A 26,033-nucleotide genomic window follows, 5' to 3' on the forward strand; every position below is an offset into this window, starting at 1 on the left:
GGATTGCCCCCTTCGGGCTTATTGGTTATGAGGACTGGTCATGACCAATGGAGGAGTTGTTGTGCAGGGGTGACCATGCAGAGCAGGATTCACTTTAGCAGGTCTCTAATGCCTGCCCTGTCTGCCTTTGGGTGCATTGTTCTCAGATGTGACCCTGGGTAGTGCTCTGACTCAGACTGAAGCCGACCACTGAGAGTGTAAGCCAGGACCTCCTGGGAGGAGCCGTGCTGCAGACCAGGTTCAGCTGTAGCCTGTGTCCTGCCCAGGGCCACCTGGTATAAGCCTCCAAGAAGTCCATAGATGGCTGCCATCCATGCTGGACTTGGATGTGCCTCGAGGGGCCAAGCTGCAAACCGAGGCTGGCTGCTACTAGTGCCAGGCTTGGGGCTGCTCAGCAAGAGGTATGGGGCACACCGAGGCTAGATGCTGCTTATTTAGATTTTGTGAACCTTTGAGAGATTTTAGGAAAGTCTGCAGCATGAGCCAAGACAAGCTGTTTGTATGGAAAATCCACTGGAGGTGGCTTGAGTGGGCCCGGAAGTTGGGAGGGGCAGGGTCTCAGGGACTCACCTGGGCAGGGCAACTAGTGTCAGCTATGTTGCCAGAGACTCAGGTATGGTAGCTGCCTGGGTCTGCATGCTGGGCAGGGAGGTCTCAACAAAGAAATAATGCCCTCTGCTGCACTTCTGTCTGGGAGAAAGCTGCCTCTCCAGCCCTCGCCCTGAAGCCAGACAACTCACTTCCTCCCCATATGTCCTTGGCACCTTTTGAGCAACTGCCCCATGCTGGAGCTCAGAGTCCGTCACTGAGTAAGTCCGTGCATGGGCCCCTCAAGTGGAATGTCTCTGACTCCCTCAGCCCTCTGTCTCACTCAGCCACAATCTCTGCTGGTTTTTACAGCCAGAAGTTGTGGGGACATCTCTTCCTGGCCCTGGAACCCTGGGCTGGGGAGCCTGGTGTGGAGCCGGAACCCCTTGCTCCTCAGGGGAGACCTCTGCAACCAAGATAGTTCTTGCAGTTTTCAACCGCAACATGTGGGAGTGGGACCAACCCATTTCTTGTCTTTGTCCCTCCTGTCAGTCTTGAGGTGGCCCCCTCTGTGTGCCTCCAGTTGTAGGACTTCTGTTCATTCAACTGGACTTTGGGTGACTCCCTGATGGCTGTTCTGTAGTTTAGTTGTAATTTTAATGTGGTTGTGAGAGGGGGCAAGCACAGCGTTTACCAACTCCACCATCTTGAGCAGAACCGAATTTGGAGTTTTAAATTGAAAACCTCAACTATTTAAATACAGCATTAAGGCAGCTTTTTATTAAGTGAAAAAAAAAACCAAACTACAATTATAAAGTAGTCTCATAAGTCATGTATGTGCCAGCCTGCCCAGCCTCTTTGGTTGGAACATGGATAAGATTTGCACCAGAGAATCTAGTATGTTTATCTGCTGCCTGTATGAGCTGTCTTTATGCCCAAATCTATTTTATCCCAAGTAGACTATTAATAAAAACACTACTGTTTGTTGAGATCCTATTATGTGAGATCCAATAACTAACTGGTAACTAGTTAGATCCAATAACTAACAATAACTAGTGTTGTGGTTGAGAGAGTTGGTATTTAAATTAGATCTGTCCAACTGTGACCTCTCTGGGGACTAGGACTATATTCTAGGCCTTCCCAGACTGTGTGGGCGTGTGAGTGTGTTTTGGAGGGCTTCTTTGTTGTTTTGGTGGCTAGGTGAGAGGAAGAAGAAGTGTTCATAATATTAACATGCCTGTTAACACTGCTTCTGAAATACAGAAGTCTTTTATAATATCCCTTTCTCAAGAGATATTTCTTAAGTTGCTCAATCGATTTTAAATTGTAATTTCGTAGATGTTTGCTGAGCTGCTACTGTGTGGTAGAATCTCGAGTCAGAATTTTGGGGGAACATTGTAAACCAGATTTAACAAATAACATAGTAGCTAATACTGGGATTATCAGTAGATTTGTTAACTTAGGCTCATTAACCACTAAACAAAATTATAAGGTGAATCATTAACTTATTGTAGAGGGAAAATATTATTTTCAGTTCTTTAGGAACCACTAATTTAATTATAAATAGTGTGCTAATTATAATTACAAATTATTTTATGTATTAAAACAGATTGAACCTTTGATTTCCATACAAAATGTACTGTATATTCTTTCAAACCTAGTAAAATATTGGTATAAGCATTCTATGATATAGAGAGACTTTCTAGGCCAAATTAGTGTGGCTTGTAGGTATCTATTATGAAATATTCCAGACACACTAAAAGGCATAAAGTACAATATACTGTTCATATACCTAACATCCTGCTTATGACATAAAATGCTACCAATATAATTGAAGTGCCTGTGTTCTTCCTAATTGCGTAGTCCTTCCTTTGCTTATTATCTCCTTTTAAATATAATAAAAGCTACATTTTCGAACTTTGTCTAAATGGTAGTATACTCTGATTCTTCAACTGGCTTTTTTTCATTCACCATAATATTTTTGAGATTCATCTCTGTTGATGTGTGTAGTTCTAGTCCATTCATTTTTATTGCTTGTACATCTATAATTTATTTTCCTGTTGATGGACATTTAATTATTTCCAATTTTTTGCAATTAACAAATAATAATATTATGAATGTTCTTTTACAGTTTTCCTCGTGTACAAGGTGAGAGATTCCGTGGGTACCTATCTATGAATGAAATTGCTAGATCAAAAGGTATGTGTATCTTCAGCTTTACTGAATATTGCCAATCGTCTCCAGAAGTAGTACACATTTCAGTGCCCACCTTCGCTGATTAAATTTGCATCGTTCTACACTCTTGCCAACACTAGGTATTGTCAGACTTTTTGTTAGTTTGTAAGTGATATATCTCTTTATTTTGAATTCCTCTGATTACTAGGAAGGTTGGATATCTTTTTTTATGTTTATTAGTATTATAGGTATTTTTTTCTTAGTGCTTATTGTATATTATGGTTGCAAGTTGTATGTAAGTTGAAAGCATGAAGTAGTTCTACTAGATAGAAACATACCATAGTTTTATCTTTATAGCATTGGCAACTTTAAAGATTTTTTGGAGAAAATAATTTGGGGCGATTTATTGATAGTATATTAGAGAGAGCATGGACTTTGGAATTAAATTGTTATTTGAATCCTGGCTTTGTTATTTATCAGCTTTATGACCTTGGGCAATTTGTGCAATCTTTTTGAGTCTGTTTCTTCATCCTTAAAATGAATATAATAACTCATGGTTTAGTGATAGAATTAAATGAGATAACATTAATACCTGGCACATAACACTAGTACACTGAGGATAAAATAAACATATTCACGTTAAACAGTGTGAAAGATGGTTAATGCTATTGCATATAATTAAATCAACACTGAAATCTGGCAGCATTTGTGATATTAACATGCAACCTGTTGATAGCTGACTCTGATATAAACATATTTCATCTCAGGGCCAAGTGAGGAGACCACCGGCACAGCAAATCCAAAGCAGTCATGTATATGCCATGTATCTGTGTTCGGCAACCCCTCCCTTGTCACCTGTATTCATCTTCTGTGCCCTGTCAGTTTTCTGCCAGTCAGAACGTCACTGACTGTGACAACTGTCCAGGTCTCAGTGGATAAGTGCGAGTAACCTTGGGTCCCTTATGGGGGCTCTGGAATCTGTCCTTGGTTTGGGAATTCTGTCAGACAGTGTGAAAGAGATGGGCTGGGCACCAGAGTTGATGGTGGAAATGCAGGCTTGAAGATAATTGTGAGTTGTTATTTAGACCGTTCTTGTGTCCCTTGCTACAGGAATATCTTTACATGGCTTCCGAAGAAGTGACCATCACAGTTCGCCTCATTCGTTCATTTGAGCATCGCAACTTCAAACCTGTGGTGTATCACAGAGTTAATTTGGACCAAACTGTAAAGGAATTTATAGTATTTCTAAAGCAAGGTATGAGATGTCTTAGTCTTTTTGTTTTATGAGTATTTTGAAAGAATAGTTGACTGTTACACTGATAGTAATCTTTTAAAAGAAGATATTATGAAAGATGCTAATCCTGGTTATAAGCCAGGTGCTTGGCTGGCTCCTGTTCTGGGTCTTGGCACTAGCAGGGTATCTCCCTAGAGCTCATTAAGCAAAGTGTGCCCTCATGAAGGGTTATTACCACCATGTTTGGCTCCTCTCTGTCTGTCTTTTTAAATTAAAAAAATTTAAGGTCTAGGTTTGCTTGTAACAGGCTTATGCATTTGGAAGATGATTAATAACAGAGTGTAATGTAGATAATTGTGTTACCTGGCTGAGCACAAAGGAGACCTCATGGGGAGTGTGACAGGAAGGTGGCCTCTGTCTATACAGCCGGGAAATTGTGAGAGCTATTGATCACTGTGGTCACAGAAATGACAACCAGACTAACTGATGCTGGTTTATCGTTGTAAGCTTAAAAATAGTAGGTGATAAGTTAATCTTCAGTTTGTCCTGATAGGTTTCTAGCCTCTGTTTTTAATTGTTTTTTTGTTTTCATTTTTAATTGTTGAAGTGTTACAACCACCAAAATTTGATAAAACATCTAGAATAAGCTTATATTATTTTAACTGAAATGGCATTTCTTTATACATGGTATAATGTATAGATCTCAGTGTACTGTTCCATGAGTTTTGACAATCGTATCACGTTATGTCCAATTTAATTTTTTTATTTTGACGTAATTTCAGACACAGAAATATTGCAAAAGAGGACAAAGAATTCCTGGATGCTCTTCACACAAGTTCCCAAATGTCAACATTTTGTCACATTTGTCCCCCCTCCCTTTTTCTCTTCCCCCTTTTGTCTCTTACTACCCCTTCCCATTTATTCTTTCTGAACCACTTAGAATATGTTGCTGACATGGTTCCTCTTTACTTCTAAATATATCAGTGTATATTTCCTAAAAACAAGGAATTCCGTTACATAACCACAGCACAATCATTAAAATCAGGAACTTGACATTGAAACTATGTTATTATCTAATTTTATTGAGATTTTAATTGTCCCAATAAGATCTTTTTATAACAAAAGAAAATCCAAGGTCATGTTACATTCAATACCTTTCATCTGAAATTAACTTCTTTAATCTGCAGTCCTTTACTGTATTTCATCACATTGGCAATTCTTAATAGTACAGCCAGTTATTCTGTAGAATGCCCCTCAGTTGAGTCTTTCTGAAGTGCTTTCACATTTAGATTTAAGTTTTGCCTTTTGGCAGAGAATCACAGAAGTGATGCCGACGTCTCAGTGTGTCACACCAGGAGGCTCTGCTGTGCACTAGCCCTGTTACTGACAAGGGAAACTTTAGATGATTGGTTAAGGTGGCGTATGCCAGGATTCTCCTCTGGAAATTTTAATCGTAATTGAAAAGTAACTCATAGGAGTATATTCTGAGATTATGTATGTGAATATCCTGTTACTTAACCAAAATTTCATCTACTAGTTTAGCATTATTTGATGATTCTTGCTAGAATCAATTATGATGATGATTGGCCAATGGTGATTTTTCTTATACCGTCATTCCTTTTACATATTTTAGTTTTTCTACAATAAGGAAGAGCTTTCTACCCCACCCCACCGCACCCCATTTATTTAATCATTTGTTTATATCACTGTGAACTCATGGATTCTTACTTTATTGAAAGGATTATAATTCTTTACTACCATTACTAATTTTGATGCTATAATTATCCTTGTTTTGACCTGAGGTGGCCTCTTAAATCTGGCTCCATGTCCTTTTAACATGACCCATCATTCTTTGAGTAATTCCTTATTTTTGTTAACTTATATTAGTATGCTGCATTTGTTGCAATTGAAACAATATTGATGCATTATTAACAAAAGTCCGTAATTTATTCGCTTTCCTTAGTTTTTACCTAATTGTCTTTTTTTTTTCTGTTTCAAGATTACTTCTAGGATACCCTATTACGTTTTGTTATGTCTCCCTAGACTCCTTTGGGTTGTGATAATTTCTCAGATTTTCTCTGTTTGATGACTTTGACAGTTTTGAAGAGTACATCATATCAAGGGTACATACTTTCTACATGGTTTATGATTGTTGGTATTGACCTTGATCATTTAGCCAAAATAGTGTTAAATTTCTCCACTATAAAGTTCTTTTATTGGTCTCTCTTTTCATATTGTACTCTTTTTTTTTTTTAGATTCTACATATAAGTGAAATCATATAGTATTCGTCTTTGTCTTTCTGACTTATTTCACTTAGCATTATGCCCTCAAAGTCCATGTTGTCATAAATGGAAATATTTCATTCCTTTTTATGGCTAGGTAATATTCTATTGTATATGCATACTATATATACCTTCTTTATCCATTCATCCATTAATGGATACTTACATTGCTTCCATTTCTTGGCTATTGTAAATAATGCCGCAATGAGCATAGAGGTACGTATATCTTTTTGAATTAGTGTTATTGTATTCTTTGGATAAATACCTAGAAGTAGAATAGCTGTGTCATATGGTAGTTTTATGTTTTTAATTTTTTTGAAGAATCTCCATACTGTTTTCCATCGTAGCTGTACCAATTTACCATCCTACCAAAAAGTATAAGGGTTCCCTTTTCTCCGTATCCTCTCCAACCCTTGTTATTTCTTATCTTTTTAAAATAGCCATTCTAACAGGTATGAAGTCATATCTCATTGTGGTTTTGATTTGCATTCCCCTAATAATTAGTGATGTTGAACATCTTTTAATGTGCCTGTTGGCCATATATATGTCTTCTTTGGAAAATGTCTATTTAGATCCTCTGTTTACTTTTTAATTGGGTTGTTTGTTTTCTTTTGTTGTCATTGAGTTATATTAGTTCTTTATATATTTTGAATATTAACTCTTTAATGATTTGCAAATGTCTTTTTGTTTTGATGTTGGTTTCCATTGCAATGCAGAAGATTTTTAGTTTAATGTAGTCCTATTTGTTCAGTTTTGCTTTTGTTTCTTTTGCTTTTAGAATTAGATCCACAAGCACATTGCTAAGACCAATGTCAGGGAGTTTACTACCTATGTTTTCTTGGAGGGATTTTATGATTTCAGGTCTTACATTCATGTCTTTAATCCATTTTGAGTTAATTTTTGTGTATGATGTAGGACATTGGTCTAGTTTCATCCTTTAGAAGAGGCTGTCCAGTTTCCCCAATACCATTTATTGAAGAGAATGGGTTTTTTTTTTCCATTGTATGTTCTTGGCTCCTTTGATGTATGGTAATTGCTCATACATGTATGGGTTTATTTCTGGACTCTCAGTACTGTTACATTGGTCTGTGTTTCTTTCTTTGTTTTAATACCCTATTGTTTTGATTATTATAACTTTGTAGTGTAGTTTGAAATCAGGGAGTGTGATACCTCCAACTTTGTTGTTCTTTTCAGGACTGCTTTGGCTATGTGGGATCTTTTGTGTTTCTATGCAAATTCTAGAATTATATGTTCTAGTTCTATGAAATATGCCATTGGAATTTTGATAGGGATTACATTGGATCTATAGATTGCTTTGGGTAGTATGGCTATTTTAACAATATTCTTCCAATCCATGAGCACAGAATATCTTTCCATTTACTTGTGTCTGTAATTTTTTTCATAAGTACCTTATAGTTTTAAGTAGACAGAGCTTTTACCTCCTTTGTTAAACATATTCCTAGGTATTTTATTCTTTTTGATATAATTGTAAATGGGATTATTTTCTTAACTTCTTTTTCCAGTTCGTTCTGAGTTTATAGAAATGCCACAGATTTATGTATTCTGAAACTTTGCTGAATTTGTTTATTAGTTCTAACAGTTTTTTGATGACTCTTTAGAGTTTTCTATATATAGTATCATGTTATCTGTAAACAATGAGTTTTACTTCTTTCTTACTGATTCACATGCTTTTTATTTCTTTTAATTGCCTAATTATTGTGGCCAGGACTTCCAATACTATGTTGAAAAACGTGGTCAGAGTGGGTATCCTTGTCTTGTTCCTGATCTTAGAAAAAAATTTTTAGCTTTTCACTGTTGAGTATGATGTTAGCTGGGGGTTTGTCATATATGGTCATTATTATGTTGAGATATGTTTCCTTTGTGCTCACTGTGTTAAAAGTTTTTGTCATAAAGCAATGTTAAATTTTATCAAATGCTTTTTCTGCTTCTATTGAGATGACCATATGATTTTTATCCTTCATTTTATTAATGCGTACTACATTGATTTGTAGATATTGAACCATCCTTGCATTCTCAGAATAAATCCCATTTGATTGTGATTGTATGATCCTTTTAATATAATGGTGAATTCATTTTGGTAATGTTTTGTTGAGGACTTTTGCATCCGTGTCCATCAAGAATATTGGCCTGTAATATTTGTTTGTCTATTTAATTTATTTATGATGATGTCCTCGTTTGATTTTGCTATCAGGCTGATGCTGGCCTGGTTAAATGTGTTTGAGAGCGTTTTTTCTGTGGAGGAGAGACTATTCCATGACACAAATGCTGTCTGTCCTGTGAGCTGGACCCAGGCCAGAATTGAGGTTGCTTTCTATAACCCTCCCTTAGAGACTGATCATAATTATTCATCCTGACATAAATTAGCACCCCTCCCTTGCCTCCTACTATGTGCTGGTTCCTGGGACAGGTTGTTGTCCTGACCTGGTTAAACATATAATTTCTCATACCTGATAGTATTCACGTATTGTACCCATAACTATTTCCCCCACCCCTCCTTTACCGTAATTAATTCTTTTGCACCTAGCAAGTGGTATGGGGATCTATTTCATGTTGCAGGTGCCCAAGACATATCTCATATGTAAATTTCCCTATTAATTACCTGACCAGAGTGGCCAGCTTATTTCTTCAGTCTTTCTTTGCCCTCTGCTTTCAGAGGTGGATTTTGTTTCAAGGCCTTTCCCTGGATCTGTATACTAACACCTTCCTCTTCAATTTTTTTGGAAGAGTTGGAGATAGATAGGTGTTAATTCTCCTTTGAATGGAAGAATTCACCAGCGAAGCTGTCTGGTCCTGGACTTTCGTTTGTTGGGAGGTTTTGATTACTGATTCAATCTCCTGACTAGTAACCTGTCTGTTCAGATTTTCTATTTCTTCATGATTCAGTCCTAGAAGATTGTATATTTTTAGGAATTTATCCATTTCTTCTAGGTTGTCCAATTTGTTGGCATATAATTATTCATAGTATTCTCTTATGATCCTTTGCATTTCTGTGCTATCAGTTGTAACTTCTTTTTCATTTCTGATTTTATTTGAGTCCTCTCCCTTTTTTTCTTAGTTAGTCTAGGCAAAAATTTGTCAATTTTGTTTGTTTTGCAGAACTAGCTCTTAGTTTCATTGATCTTTTCTGTAGTCTTTTAGTCTCTATTTCTACTCTGATCTTTATTAGTTCTTTCTTTGTACTACCTTTGAGCTTTGTTCTTTTTTAGTTCCTTCAAATGTAAAAGTAGTTTGTGTGAAATTATTTTAGTTTCTTGAGGTAGGCCCATACTGCTGTGAATTTCTCTCTTATATTGTATTTCATAGATTTTGATATGTCATATTTCTTTTTTCATTTATCCTTAGGTATTTTTTATTTCCATCTTGATTTCTTTGATGATCCATTGGTTGTTCAGTAGCATATTGTTTAATCTTTTTTTTCTGGTTTTTAAAGTATTCTTCTTGTAACTGATTTCTAGTTTCATACCATAGTGGTTGGAAAAGATGCTTGATTTGATTTTAGTCTTCTTGAATTTATTGAGACTTGTTTTATGGTCTGACATTTTTCTATGCTAGAGAATGTGTCATGTGCTTTTGAGAGGAATGTGTGTTCTGATGCTTTTGGATGGAATGCTCTGTATATATATCAAGTCCATTTGTCCTAAAGTTTAAGGCAGATGTTTTCTTATTGATTTTCTGTTCGGATGACTTATCCATTGCTCCAAATGGGGTGTTAAAAATCCCCTACTATAATTGTACTCCTTTCAGTTTTTCCCTTTAGGTTTATTAATATTTGCTTTATATATTTATGTGCTCCTATGTTGGATATATAGATATTTACAAATGTTATATCCTCTTGTTGCATGGCCTTTTTTCATTATATAATGCCCTTTTTTTGTCCATTTGATATTGTCCCAGAGGTCCCTTAAGATATCCTCACTTTCTAAAATTATTTTTTTGTTTTTTTGCTATTTTATCTGGATGTGCCATTATTTTGTTTTCCACCTCACTGATTTGTACTTCTACTTCATCCAGTCTTCTGTTGAGCCACTCTAGTGTGTTTTTTTAGTGCAATTATAACTTCTGTTTGGTATTTTTAAAATATTTTTTTATCTCTTTGTTGAAGTTCTCACTGTGTTCATTCATTCTTCTCCCAAGTTTGGTGAGCATCTTTAAGACCATTATTTTGAACTTATTAGCAGGTAGGTTGCTTATCTTACTTTCTTAAAGGTCTTTTTTCTGGGAATTTGTTTTGTTCTTTGGTATGGAACATATTTCTTTGTCTCTTCATTTTGCTCGACTCTCTCTGTTTGTCTATATATATTAGGTGAATCAGCTACTTCTTCTAGTCCTGAGGGAATAGTCTTGTAGGAGACGATCCATGGGGCCCAGAATCATCATCTTTTCTAGACACCAGAATCAGGTCTTTAAGGGGTGTCTGTAATGTGGGCTGTGTGCATTCATTCTCTATGTTGGGGCTATGGCTCTGGTGTAGATAGGCTGGGTATAGTGTGCTCACATAGCCAATTGTGGCAGGGCTGCTTTGTGGGGTGGGAGGAGTTTGGGACACTTTCCTGTTTCAGTTGCATTGTGACTACTCTGTAGTTAAGGGAGGGCACAGGGTGCTCAACCTGGCTTGGTTACAGCATGGCTTCTGCAAGAAGTGAGCAGGGCTCAGGTGCTCACCTGGCCTGGTTTTGGTATGGCTGTTGTGCAGAGTGCGGTTGGGGTTCTGATGTGAGGCATACCTTTTCATTCCTCAAGGGAGAATTCCATCTTTTTTTTTGCATTGCTCCTGGTTGTGGGACACCATGCCTGGGGTGGGGTCCCTGGTGAGACTGTGTCTCTGTCTCTCCTACCTGTCTTGATATGCCTCTTTTATCTTTTGTTCTGGAAATATTGTTTGCCTGGCTTTCAGGTACTTTTAAGAGGAAAATTATTATATATATAGCTGTGAATTTGTTGTATCCAGAGGACGAGGTGAGTTCAGCGTCTTCCTATGCTTCTAATTTGAACTGAAACCTGTAATTTACTATTTGGAAGGAAGTCACTGTTCACAGTTAAGGAGCAGGAAGCTATGAGTGGAATATTTACATAATTTATTTAGAATTCTGCATGGGAGATTTTATTTATTTTGTTGCTCAAATTGTTCTAGCTTTGGCTATTGGAAACTCTTTAAAGTGGCTTCTGTGCCCCTTTGATTTGTATGTGTCTATCTGTCTGTCTGTCTTTTGAGTACTTTTTGTACTACAAGATACTCCAGGCTCATTTTCTATATTTCCTTTCCAGTCCTAGAATCAGCCATTTCTCCATGGAGCCTTGGTTCCTTTTATTGGAGAATGGTATTAGAAACCAAGATCTGGGTGCCAGGTGTGTTCATTACTACTGGAATGTCATTTCCTTTAGGTTCTCTCTGCTGACAGAGCAAAGAAATATATCAGACTGTCTATCTAGACATTCCTATAAATATTTTCATGTTACTACCTGTATCTATATGTTAAACATAAGTTCTTACTGATGTTTCCAACTCTAGTCCATCACCACTTAGATCATTCTGGTTTCCTCCCTTTGCCTATCTGCGTATTCCCATTCAAACTGAGAAACCTGGCCACCATCATCATCCATCTATTTATTTAATTGTTCAGTTCCATATACATGTATAGCTGTATTAGAGTTTTCTGTTCCTCATGGACATAAACTTGATATTACCTAGAGTACGGTGCTTTTGTGCAGTTCCATTTGTCTTAATTTTACAAAATCTATTCCTTGCCAAAGTTATTTAGGTCAACACCTTTTCTTCCACTCCCTCCAGTAAGGTTATTTCATACATTTATAGTACAGCTAGATTCTTTTATCACTATGTGCATTCTTTCCTGGGATCCCCTTACCTACTAAATGTTTTTTGTTTTTTACTTTATATACATTAAGGTCTTTATGCTGTAAAGTTCTGTGTGTTTTGACAAATGACTGTCATATAGCCATGATTACAGTGTCATATAGAATAATTTCACTGCCCTAAGAATCCATTGTGCTTCACCTATTCATTCTTCCCCCAGCAAGCTCCTGGCAACCACTGATCTTTTTAACATCTCTCTAGTTTTCCTTTTCCAGAATAGCATGTAATTGGAATCATACAATGTGTAGCCTTCTCAGACTGGCTTCTTTCATTTAGGTACATGCATTTAAGGTTCCTCTGTTTCTTTCCATTACAAGTCATGTCGTATTAGTCCTTTTTATTCTGGAGTAGTTCTCCATTTTCTTTTATATTTCATTATATTGACTTTTTAAGAAATACCTAGGTTGGAGTTTTATAGAATTTCCCACAATCTGGATTTGTCTGATTGTTCTCTCATGATTAAAGTCAGGTTAAACATTTTTGGCAGGATTATCATGTAGGTTATAGGTCTACAAACTACAACCTGCGTGCTGATGTGACCTGCTCTCAGTCATTACAAATAACGTTTACCGGAACACCCATATGTTTAACGTTCTGTGTACTGCTTTTACGCTTCACTGCCAGTGTTACGTAGTTGTGGCAGAGACTCTATCGCTCACAAAATCTAAATTATTTATTAGCTGGCCTTTATAGAAATAATTTGCAGACCCCTGATGTAGATGGTTTCTCCTCATTGCATCACATCAGAAAGTACTTGATGCCATTTTCTCCCATTATTGATTATACGAAATGAAATCATTTGGTTAAGGAGCTATCCACCAGATTTCTCTGTTGTAAAAATGCCTTTCTAATTTATAAGTAGTGTATAGAGTGATAAACATGGAGACTATTTCCATATCTTGTTTCCAGTGGTTTTAGCATCTATTGATGAACCATACCTGAATCATTGGTATTGCAAAATTGAGATTTCTCTTACTCTATCATTCCTTCTACATTTATTGTCTGGAATTCTTTTGTAAAAAAGCACTCCCCTGATGCCCATCTTTTTTAGAAAAGAATATTTTGCAGTTGCAAAGTCACACAACATTATCACCTTATCACAAAGGGACTGTTCCTTCAACAGTGTTGACGTGATGCTCTCTTGTTTTTACTACAAAATATACTATAGATTCTTTAGTTTAAATACTTAACTCTACAATTTTTTTTTAATCCTCCCCCCTACTTCCACCCCTGACCTATGGATGTTGTCGTCTCCCCTTAAGAACTGGATCTCTGAAGGCGGGGCATCTCCTCCCATGTGCTTGCGGTGCACACCCGGGACCTGGTGCACCTGGGGCCTGGGGCACCCGGGGCCAGGCACACCAGGGGTATGGACTGTGGCTCCACTGGGGCTCGAACTCAGGACCTTCTGCATGTAAAGCGCACATGCTAACCACTCTATGGAACCACCCCCTTAACTCTATAAATTTAAAACACAAACACAAAGTAATACTCTATTTTTTGTGGCTATGACTTATGGATTGAGGGTATAACATCTAAGAGAGTGTGCCACCTTTAGAATAGTTAGTGGTTACCTCCAGGAGAAAGGGAGGGGTAGTGGGAATAAGGAAGGACAGAAAGAAGGTTTCAACTATATTCATATTGTTTTATTTAATAAAAAAGTAAAGGATCTGTAGCAGTTACGACAATATGTTGACATTTATTAAATTGGTCGGTGAGTTAAATAAATGTTTTATTCTGCATGCTTTTTAGATTATTTTGTAATTAAAGTATAAAGCATCCTGATGGAGCTTAATGTTGGAATCTTACTATAATATCTGATAGAACTGATATGTAATAAGAAAAACTGATATATGTGTGTGTGTGTGTGTGTGTGTGTGTGTGTGTGTGTGTGTGTATATAATATTTGATATTATCAGGTTACAATGTTGGCACATTGTTCTGATTAAAGTTAGATCTTTGTTATTCTTGCCCATACAGATTAACCATTGAGCTAGTAAATTTTTGCCTTAGGTGTTTGTGCTTTCCTAAAAGTATTCAAATGTAGACCTAGCATCTAATAATAAATTACAAACTGTACCACTTCTATTTTTAGAGCTTGTACTGTAGGTAAAGAATTGTTTTATCACCCATTGATATTATAATAACTTTTCAGACTTTTGATTTTTATATTGAAATGTGTTTTAACATTTTAGTCTCCTTTGAAGTATCTTAATGTCAGCAGTATATTTATTAAGGTGCCTTATTTTTCTAATAATTAATTTTTCAATGGGTGCCTTTTTCAGAGACCTAAATGAGTGAGTAAAGTTAGTGGTTACCTTCCTGTGAATTTGCAGTAATGAAATATTAAATTTTTTTTTGCAGAATTGTGCAATCTTGAATTCTTCTGTAAAAGTTCATTAGGTTCCAAAGTTAAATTCAAAGGTGGGGGAAACATAAAATGAAAGAAAAACTCAGTGCAGAGTGGGAAATTATTTCCAAGATGTATGAGATATGCTAAAGACTTTTGCATTCAGCCAAGGTGGAGTAACAGGAACTAGACTTAGTCTTCTACTTGAAACTACTAAAAAACTATCCAAAATATATGAAACAATGGTTTTCAAATATTGGACATCAAGTAACACAGGACAGTGGCCCCAAGACAGGGGAGACAAACAGATGACCCCTATGATTGTGGCAGAGTACTGGAATGGAGAGAGCTGTACAAAGAGTGAGCGCTGGAATATGCAGAGCGTCTGGAACAATTTGGAGAGCATGAGTCATCATTTGAATATGAATAACACAAGTGTGTAAGGAAACTATCAGAAGCCAGGTAGGGAACCTCCTACAGGTAGTAGAAGGCAAAATGCTCAGAGCTCATAAAGGGGTGGGAATAGTTTTTGTTCACACCATCCAGAGTGGAAAACTTTGTAATTCACAGGTTATTGGGCAGAGTATCTAGAAGGGAATTTCTGTAATAGGAGGGCAAAATGAACACGACTAAATTCTGCTCTGCTCTCATCTAACAAAGCTCAAAAGCTAAAGGATCTGTTTCCAAGTAATTTAACTGTTCCAGAATAAAACTTAGGGTTTTTATAGGAATACAAAAGTATACAGCACTCAACGAAATAAAATTCACAATGTCCCATTTCAAATCAGACCTTACTAGTCATGCAAAGAAGCAAGAAAATATTAATTGTAATTAGAAGAGAAATCAATCGGAGCCAATCCAAAAATGCTGCAGATGACATAATTAGTAAACAAGGACAATTAAAACAGTTTTTATAACTATATTGCAAGTGGTTAAGAAGGTAGAGGAAAGATTGAGCATGTTAAAGACGGAAGATGTAAAAAAAAAAATAAAACAAAACTCTGAACCAGAGATGAAAAATGCAATGTCTGAGATGGACATACACTGGATAGGAGTAACATGTAGGTCATATGGGGCAGAAGAAAAGATGAGTAAATTTGAAAACATAACAACAAAACTATCTGAAATAAAGCACAGAGAGAAAAAAGATTGGAATAAAAATAAATAGAGCAGTAGGGAGGTATGGGGAAACTTCCGGTAGCCAAGTATACATATAATTTGAGGCCATGATAAAGGAGCTGGGACAGGAGGACAGAAGACCTGTTTGAAGAAATAATGGTTGAAAATTTGACAAATGTGGTAAAAACTATCAACCCACATATCCAAGCAGTTCAGCAAATCCTAGCAAGAGAAACATGAATAAAGCTACACTAAGACATATCATAATCAAATTGCTTACAACTAGTAATAGAAAAAAATCTTCAAAACAGCAGAGGAAAAAGGATCATTACATAAAGAGGAACAAAGATGAAAATGACAGTAGATTTCTCATCAGAATCAATGCATGACAGAGCATAGTGGAGCAATATCTTTAAAGTACTGAGAAAAAAAGTCAACCTAGGATTCTATTCCCATCTTTCAGAAATAAAAGCATAATGACTTTTCAGACATGCAAAAGCAAAAAGAGGCCATTGCCAGGAGACCTGAACTATAAGAAATGCTAAAGCACCTTCTTCCAACAGAAGGAAAATGATACCAGGTGGAAATTGGGATGTACAAAAATAAAAAGTATGAAAAATGGTAAACATGGGCTACTACAAAGATATATTCTTATTTTTCTTCATATTTACTGGAAAGGTGGCTTACTAAAAATAATGTTCTGCCTTATGCCTTCTTTACTCTTGGCATATCTTGAAGATCTTATCATATTAGTAGAAAGCTTCTTCCCCCCTTTTTTTGGTTGTTTTACAGTTGAAAAGTGTTTTATTGCTTAGGCATATTATAATTTAACAAGAACCCCCATTGAGGGACATCTGGATTTTCCTAAGCATTTGCTCTTTTAAACAATGCTACAGTTAGTATATTTGTAAGTATATAATTTCACATACACACAGACATACACACAAGTGTGCAAAGTATATACGAAGAATTCTCCAAGTAGAATGGCTAGATCAAAGGATATATGCATATGTTATTTTGATATGTAATACCAAATTGCTCTCTGTAGGGATTGTAGCATCAGATGTTACTAATTAAAACTAATACTATTTGAAACACTGTTTTATAAAGAATATTTACTCTGTTTTTGTTTTCTTTGCTGAGTTAGTTATATTGTTGGTTATCTGAATTTCGGTAAAAGTAATAAGATTATTCTAGGTCATTGGTTTCCACTACTGGCCCTAAGGTTTCCACTGGTTTCCACAAAGACTCTCAAGGGGTTCTCAGATTTTTATGATAAACGAACATCAACTATATAAAAATTAATGTTTCACACGTGTCCTATATATTTCAAATGTACATACATAAGATTGTATTTAATAAAATGCTGATTCATTTAATAGTGTTACTGAATTCTTAGTTCAGCTATTAACAACTCATCATCTAATCAATGATTCCATTGTTTTAGATGACCTTGGATTTTGCTGGCATGTTAGCTTCATTTGGTGTCCTATCAGGTTTTTCAAAGTAGCTTTCTCTGGAGGTGTAGGAGAACAGAACCAAAAGACTATGCATATACTATAAGTGTCTATTTGAATATTTTATAATAAAAATAATCTTTTTCTTATAGATGTTCCTTTAAGGACCAGCCTGCCACCACCATTCAGAAATTATAAATATGGTAACCAATTTTTCTTATTCTTTTAAAATATATTAATGTAACTTCACATTAGTTTTATGTTGATATGAATTTAAATTTAGTTTTTAAAAATGAATTTACTGTCTGTAAATAAAAACCAATATGGAATTTTATTTAGAAATATAGGCATTCTTGGATGTGGTTCCATAGTATAGCAGTTAGCACGTCTGCTTTACATGCAGAAGGTCCTGGGTTCGTGCTCCAGTGGAGCCACAGTCCATGGTCTACGGCCATGCCACCCTGAACAAGCCCGATGTCTGATCTCGGAAGCTAATCAGGGTCGTGCCTGGTTAGTACTTGTATGGGAGACCATCTAGGAATGTCTCCCATATTATTTATGTAGGCATAAATAATAATAATAAAGAAAGAAAGACGTAGTACTTGTATGGGAGACCATCTAGGAAGACCAGATGCTGTAGGCATAAATAATAATAATAAAGAAAGAAAGAAAGAAAAATATAAACATTCTAGTAGTGTGTTGTTAAAGTAGATTGTAGTAGTTTGTGAAAGTGGCCTGTTTGTGAGGAATAGCATGTTTGGCAAACTGTATCTAAAATGAATTTCTTTGCTAGGTAATCAGAAAAGGAGAAATGATGGAAGGAGTTAAAAGAAAAGATTTAGCATTTTTAAATGCCAATAACTTGAGAATATTATGTAGTAATTTTTTATGTTAACAGTTGTTGATTTTAAAATGTAGTAATAAGATAAGAAGCTGGGTTTCACTATTCATGATAAAGATGGTACAGTTATTAACCTTCAGCATAGTGACACTCACCAAACTTTGAATTTGAGACTTCTCTTGAGAATGATGATGCACCTAATAAATATTTCTGTTAATTGGTTCAGGCATTTTCAAGTATAAATATTTTATTACCTTAAATCATTTTTTGGAGTTGCTTTTAATTCTGTTCTCATTTGGTAGAGCAACTTATGACCTAAAATTCTTTGAAATCACGATCTTCACCGTGTGTATGCATTTTAATATGCAGAGACTAATTGTGAGGTTATAAGGGGTAGTCAAGCAGAAATTGAAGGCACTGAGTGGAAAGTACTTTGATTTAGTGGACTTAAAGAATTTACATACTAAATATTGAATAAGAGAAAAGAATAAAAAGCACAATTAAGTAAATATGAAACTTCTCAATTCTGGCTTTCATGCCTTGAAATATAACCTCAAACTTGAATCAATCTACAGATGCCATTTCAAATCCAAGAAGTTTGGTTTCCCTTTTTGCACTGTCTGTGTGTATATTCAAACTGTGTTCCATGTAAGTTATTTTGAAAGATAATTTTAGCTAATGAAAGCATCAGAATATCTGACAGCTAATCATCATGGTAGATAATGTACTTTTTATGTTATTTCACCTTATTAACACCCTTTCGTCCTAGTATTTCTACACTATTCAGAGGAACTGGCAGAAAAAAAAATGAATACATTTATCTGTGAAAAAACTGGAGAGGCACTAGGGTTTTTTGTCTTTAAGTATGTAGTATGGATTTATTGTTGATGCTGCTTAAAAAAGCAGGGTATGGACACAGCAGTTAAGGGCTTTTTCTAGGTTACCCAGATGATGCAGGACAGGGCACATTTCCCCAAGTGGAGGCTGAGACCAAACTGCACCAAGAGAAGAGGGTCCTTTGGTGGAGAGTGTAGAAAGAATTCAACACAAACGCCAAAGTTAGAGCCAAAAGGAAAGTTTATTAGAAAAGGAATAACACTCTACAGAGTGTGGTCTCTCGGAGGAGAAGAGTGAGAGGGACAGGGACAATAGAGAGAGACAGAGTAAAGGCACTGAGAGGAACACTCATGAGAGGGACCCTAAGTGTTCTAGGGAATTCAGTTTATATATTATTCTTTAGTTCTTGGGAGTTATAGTTTAAAAGACATTGTTAACCCATTTCCTTTGATATGGACATACAGTGAGGAAGGAAAGTGTATATAGTGTGAAAAGGTAAGAATATGTAGAGTGAGAGGCCTGCTGATAGTTTCCAGCCTTTAATCCATAGGTTCCCCATAGTTTTAGCCACAGAGAATGACTCTGTTGGTTCCTGTTTCCCCTTCACAAGTGTGGGGAATGGGTTGTTAGTAATCCCAGCAGAAATCTTCCTCTCTTCTGAAAATATAGTCCTGGCCTGGCTGCAGGGCTGATCAGCATATCGCAGTCTCTGAATATAGCTCGAGTAACATTTTAATTCTCTTGCCTCCTCCCTGTATTATAGAGATCCCAGGGCATCATCATCTCCACTCTCCTGACCCAGTGTGTGGTGGTACTTCTTTTTTTTCTTTTCATTTAGTAATCTTATTTTTTTGTTTTTTTAATGTTTATATATTTTTTCAGTTATAGTTGATATACAATATTATATTAGTTTCAGGTATACAATGCAGTGATTAGACATTTATATAACTTCTGAGGTGATCACCCCAATAAATCTAGTACCCATCTGACACCATACATAGTTATTAATACTATTGAGTATAGTCCCCACACTATATTCTACATCCCCATGACTATTTTGTAACTACCAATTTGTACCTCTTAATCCCCTCCCCCTTTACCCATTTCCCACCCCAATCTTGCAACTATCAAAATGCTCTCTGTATCTATGAGCTTGTTTCTGTTGTTTGTTTATCCTGGTCTCTAGATTCCACATATGGCATTTGTCTTTCTCTGTCTGACTTACTCCACTCAGCTCAATACCCTCTAGGTTCATCTGTGTTGTTGCAGATGGCAAGATTTCATTCTTTTCAAAGGCTGAGTAATATTCCATTGTATATATACACCACCTCTTCTTTATCCATTCATCCATCACTAGAGTTTTGATAGACTTCAAGTGACTCAGGCCTGAGTTTGGCTCTTTAACAATATGCTGCTTTGTTTTTAAAAAAAGGCCCAAGTGTTACTTTCTCACCTGTCTTTGTCCTCCAGTACTGCTACATGCACTGTGGGAATAGAACACTTTGGCTGTTAGGGAACGGAATGGGCACAGAGTCAAATTTCAGTTTTGTCAGTGGCTGTCTGCTGTGTCCTTGGATGAAGGGCTGGTTCTCTCAGCCAGGCCACTTAGAGTCTGAGATTTCTCAGTCCTTCATTCATTTATAATGTATTCCTCCTATTTAATTGGCATCTATATCTATTATTGATTTACCTTGACTAGGCTGTGTTCCTGCAGCACGGGGATGTTGTCTTAGTTTTAAATCCTTATTGCCTGGGCATTGTGCATGTGTGCAATAAATGTTGGTTGTTGTGCAGTGAGGGGCTGCTAATCCTATTTGTTTCATAAGGCTGTGTAAAATTAAACTATGCACCTGCAAATACATTAAATACTCCACAAATAAAAGATATTACTTTTGTTTTTGTGAGGTTACCTTCCTCAAGGAATTTGCATTAAGGAAACAATACCCACAGGTGTTGTTTCTGTTTATAATGGAGGTTTTTACAGAAGTAAAAACAAATGAAAGATTATTTAACAAAGAAAGGAACATTAATACAACACCTTTTGCTAGCTTGTCATTTATCCTTTCTTACTCCCTTCCCAAGTCTTACCAATTTCTGTTGGAGAGAAAAATCTGGTGAAAATTTCTCTTGAAAACATTTAATTTTTACTAAAAAATATGGCCTTCTTATTGTGGGGTTGCAGAACTTGTTAGAACAAAGATATTTCTAATTTAAAGGCTCATTAGCAAAATATATAGAACATGATAAATATTTGGTAATGTCAAACTCCAGTGTTGCAGGTCGACTGTAACAAACTTTAAGCAAGGTCCCTTTATTTAAAAATAAGAACAACAAACAAACAAAATTACTGCTGGCTTCTCTAACTTGTCTCTAATAATAAACTGATAACTATCTGTAATGAAAAAAAAGTGTGTAGTCAGGAATTCAGAATAATAGATAATCCAAAAGCTACATTTCTTTATTTTCTTGTGTATATTTTAAGCTTATTTTTAGCAGTTGTGGCATATTTACATTTCTAATGTGCATATTTCACTTAGATTTCTTTTTATTTTTTAACAATACATATAGTCCTAGGAGTAGGCTGAACTTGCATTAAGAATTGCAATAGATAATTGAAAATTGACTATTTAAAATAATGAGTAATTCAGAGTGCTAGTTCTTAACTGGATAGATACTCTGTTCTTCTGTATTATTAGAACATAGTTAAATCAAGGTCTTTTTTTTAATAGATCATTTCATTTCATTTCCCTGTTGGAATTCTTCATTGAATCAAACAACGTGATTGATAAAAATAAATTTTTAGATGTGTGTAATCGTAATATATTAATTAAATGGTTAAATAAAACTGAGTGAAGAATGAGAAAGTTTCTGAATTTAAACCTGTGGAATGCTATGTCTATTATATAATTAAGAATTGATTGCTAGAAGAGTTAGAATTTTACCCAATGTGGAGAAATTACTTATTGGAATAGCACAGTTTAGCTTGATTTCAAGATAAACAGATTAAGGATTGAAGGAGGGTTCGAATAAAAGTAGGTTAGACAGTGTGAGACTGTATAATATTTGAAAACCAGGAAGCAAATATTGATATTCTTTGTGCATTAGCAGCCTTGTTCAAATTACCAGTGATTTTTGATAGTGTTTAAATTCTGAGAGTGGTAACAACTTGTCAGTGTGATCATTTGACCTCCTGTCACTGTATTTATTAAGAGAGATTAGTAGATATTTTGGAAATGTTTTTGGTAGTGTCTGTCTTAATTTAAGACAATTTAAAAAAATATGATTTGCTAATCCTAGCATTTAGGGACTCCAAAAAACAGGATAATGTGGTTCACTTGTTTTTTATTCTAAGGGAAATGTGCTCAGTCTACTTCAGCTTATGGCATGCACACAGTTGTTGTGTCAAAAACCAAGGCTTTAAAATATCTTTATACAGTGATATGCAAAATATATAAGGATATACAAAAGTAATTTTTCTTTTACCGTATACTAGATTTTTAAGAGAACCTGGTCATAAGGTAGGGACTTAAGTTTTTCAATTTCATAGCCACCTCCCCCCCCATTTCAATTTATAATTTGAAATGAAGTTTTAGAATAATCTTTGTAAAGACAACATATTTTTTTCTTTCAGATAAATTAAAGATTATTCATCAAGCACATAAATCAAAGGTATGTTTCATATTTGTAGTATCTGGCGTGTAGCAGATAATCAGTGTTGGTCGACTTAGTGAAAAAATGAATGAAGACGTGCTTCTAAAATGTTTTCCATAATAATAAATAGCATTTTTTATTATGTTAGTACCCTATCTACAGCTTTACTTTTTCATTAAAGAAAAAATATCCCTGTTAGTAGTAGATCTTTTAAAAAGTGTCGATTAAAAAAAAACACACATGTTATATATCAAGCAAATGTTTAACATAAAATAAGCATAAAACTTGGTAAATTCATGTTACATATAAAGGAAGCCACTTATTATTCTGGCATTCCAGTCTCTTTAATTTTCTTAATTCTGTACCAGAAGAAAGGAGCCAAAAACAAATAAAAATAATCTGCTTTTCCCGACTTGACTCTTTCGGTGTGTAAGAGAAAGTGCAGGACTTTGGCTTTCAGGAACAAACCTAATTCCACAAAAGCATGGTCTGCAATCCTGACATTGTCTTACTTGCCCAAAGAGAACTGTGTATTGTGTGTTTACATTTCTATTTTCTCTTTTTTGGAGTAATGTTTTTTTATGAAGCCACAATCAAAGGTTCACTTCTTATACAGATAGACTAGAGTGATCTTTTTTCTTGAATCTCCATGACTTTTTATTGACTCCTCATTATAGCAGTAATCTTACTCTATTATACAAACTACTCAAAGACAAGGGAGCTTATCTTATTCTTCATATCTCCAATACCTACCACAATGCTTCATTCGTAGGAGTGTTTTCATGATAATTTTTGAAGGAACTATTTATTTATGAATTCACTTAATTTCATTCTCTTCTCTAGTCATAGATGCCCTTTATAAATTCAGTCAGCTTTCAAATAAATGTATACCAGAGATTACAAAAGGAATGGCATAGCCTGTTGACTATGAATTAGTAACTTAAAAAATTTTTTTCTTGTAGCTTAAAACAACACACATTTATTCTCATATAGTTTTGGAGGCCAGAAGTCCCAAATCAGTTGTACTGGGCTAAAATCAAGGTGTTGGCAGGGCTGGTTCTTTCCAGTAACTTTATTTTTTTATAGCAAAGTTCGTGTATATAAATTTAATAGTTCTCGTGTGTGTCTGGGGCTGTGGTGTGGAATCTGCACTTCATATGGATGCTGGAACGTCTCTCCCCTGTGTCTGGCCACAAACTCCATCCATTTTCTCTTCTCTGGGCCAGGAGTGTTTACAAACTTGTCCCTAAAATGTGGAGAATAGGAAGCTTGGTTTTATTGTAGAGGGGAATATATATATGTATATATATAATGTAAATATAAAATAAAATTTAAAAATGTGATCTTTGAAAAGGTAGAGTGTGTCATATCATTCTCCATTTGGTGTTGCATTTTTTCTTTGTTGGGCTTGTTCATATGCTTATGTTTCCTAAAACGAGTAATTAGGAAATTGTTCCTATATTCTAATGAAGACGTAGTTTATAATATTCAAATAATCAACATTATGCCATTTAAAAAAATCAGAAAATTTTTCTTCTTCAGTTGGAAATATATTAGAATTGTTTCTTATATTTAAAATACATGATCCCTTCTGGCATGTTAGAATTGTATAATTTGGGCTTATTTTTCTAGGTGAACAATGTATTTAAAGAGAAATTCCCAAAACAAATTAAGTTACTTAGAATGTGCCTGGAATCTGGCTTTATAAACTTTCATTTAAACCATAACAATTCTAGTTAAGTACAGACCTGAGGATGATTCTTCAAGTTTCCCCTTCAACTTATATAAAGAAAAAGATAAATATTTTTTACAGAAACAGTTTTAAAACTTCAGAAAAACTTCTCCTGCTTGTCCTCACTTGCACTTTATCCAACTCCTGGACCTTTTATCATTACCCATCTTCTATTCCCCATCTGCAGGGCCTGTAAGCTTCACTAGCCCAGCTTGTCAGTTTTTCACCCCAGCTATAATCTTAGTCTCTTTCCTCAGCCAAATAACTCCTGTATCTTAAGTTGTTCACAGAAGTTATTTTCCCCAATTTTCTAGATTTAGAGACTTTCTTCATTACAATTAGCAGATGTCTACAGAAATTTCTTACCATCACCACAATAAAAAGACTGTCTAGATACCTTAAAGAAACTAAAGAAGGTGATTATATGGACTAATATAAAAAAAATAAATAGCGAAGAATAGTCAGGAAAAGGAGAGAAATGAGAGTGACTAGCCCTAGCATATATTAGATATATTATGAAACTATAGTAATTAAAACAGTATGGTACTGTCACACGAACATGCTATGTTCAATAGCATAGAATTTAAAGTCAAATTATAAACCTCAAAATAGACCTAAATATATATTGGAACTTAGTTTATAGTAAATGTGGTATTTCACATTTAGTAATGGCATTTAACATTTACTACCCATATAGTAAATATGGAGAAAATATGAAGGATTTAATAACTGTTATTGGGACAACTGGGTAGACATCTCGAATCCATCTCCTTTATGCCAAAACAAATATCCTTTGGATTAATGACTTAAATGTGAAAATGAAACCCATACATTGGGACAGAGATGAAATAGATTGAACATGAGTGGATAATTTGTTCAAGCCAGGTGATGGATACATGGAGGGTTCATTGTACTACTCTGTGTACATTGTATGTTTGAAATTCTTCATAATTAAAAGTTTAAAAAGTGAAATTAATAAAAATCCTTGAAGACAACATGGAATTTTACTAGTAATCTTAAAGTGAAGATTTTTCTAAATGTTAAGAAAATTCAGAAACCATAAAATTTGATACAATTTATATCATTAAGCAATTTATTTAAGAAACATTCAGCACCTTTTTAAAAAAATTCTATGAGAAAAATCAAGGAACAAATGAAAACTGGAGGAAATTTTTCTAACTCATAGAAAAGCCTAATTTTCATAGTAGATGACAATATTCTATGATTTTATTTAAAAAATTATCCTCCAAGTTCATTAAAAAACAAAATATTCACAGCTTTACCCACAATAAAATAAATACAAATAAGACTGCACTTAACTTATACCTGTTTGGCTGACAAAAGTCAGGAGGTTCTGGAAAACAGGTTCTCTCAGTGATCGGTAGTGTTAATGTAAACTGATACCACTTCTCTGTAATTTGTCAATATTTGTCAAAATAAAAATTGCAAGTCCTCTAAGACTCAACAATACTACTTCTAGGAATTTATCTTACAGATAAAACTTGTACATATGCAAATGACACATGTACAGGGATATTGGTTGCAGGTTTGTTTATGGTAGAAGAGATTGGAAACAAACCAAGTGCCCATCAGTAGACACTGTGTGTGTGTGTGTGTCCCATAAAATATGCTGCAGCCTTGATAAATTGAAGCAGCTCTGATACTGATTTTGAAAGACTTTAAGTTATATTTTAAGAGAAAAAAAGGTGTTAGAACACAGCATTTAATGTACTACTTTTGTGTAAAAAAGTTTACATGCACATCTCTGCCTGCATGTGCACCTCCAGAGACAGTGTCTGGAAAGATACACAGGAATTAGTATAAGTTTTCCGGAGGAGAGCTAGGTTGCTAGTGGGTAGGGGATGGGAGGAGACTTACTTTCACTCTGTCCATATGTGCTTAGAGAACTTTGTATCCTGAGTATGTATTACCT

At 35.2% G+C, this 26,033-nt stretch overlaps 1 protein-coding gene across 6 annotated transcripts in view; it reads left to right on the forward strand.

Moving 5' to 3' along the window:
• Positions 1–26,033, forward strand: part of CUNH2orf76 (chromosome unknown C2orf76 homolog) — a 60,436-nt gene that overhangs the window by 25,563 nt on the left and 8,840 nt on the right. For 2 of the 6 annotated variants that reach the window (XM_025039328.1, XM_006921007.3), the window contains exons 2-5: positions 2,660–2,727; positions 3,814–3,958; positions 17,192–17,242; positions 22,349–22,386. In XM_025039328.1, the coding sequence (XP_024895096.1) occupies positions 2,707–2,727; positions 3,814–3,958; positions 17,192–17,242; positions 22,349–22,386 (255 nt within the window). In that variant the 5' untranslated portion in view covers positions 2,660–2,706. Of the gene's footprint in view, positions 1–720; positions 810–2,659; positions 2,728–3,813; positions 3,959–17,191; positions 17,243–22,348; positions 22,387–26,033 lie in introns of those variants that run through there. The other 4 variants (XM_025039330.1, XM_015596637.2, XM_015596636.2 and 1 more) reach the window with 3 other exon arrangements.

This window comes from Pteropus alecto, unplaced genomic scaffold (assembly GCF_000325575.1).
Source record: "Pteropus alecto unplaced genomic scaffold, ASM32557v1 scaffold3, whole genome shotgun sequence".
Taxonomy (NCBI): domain Eukaryota; kingdom Metazoa; phylum Chordata; class Mammalia; order Chiroptera; family Pteropodidae; genus Pteropus; species Pteropus alecto.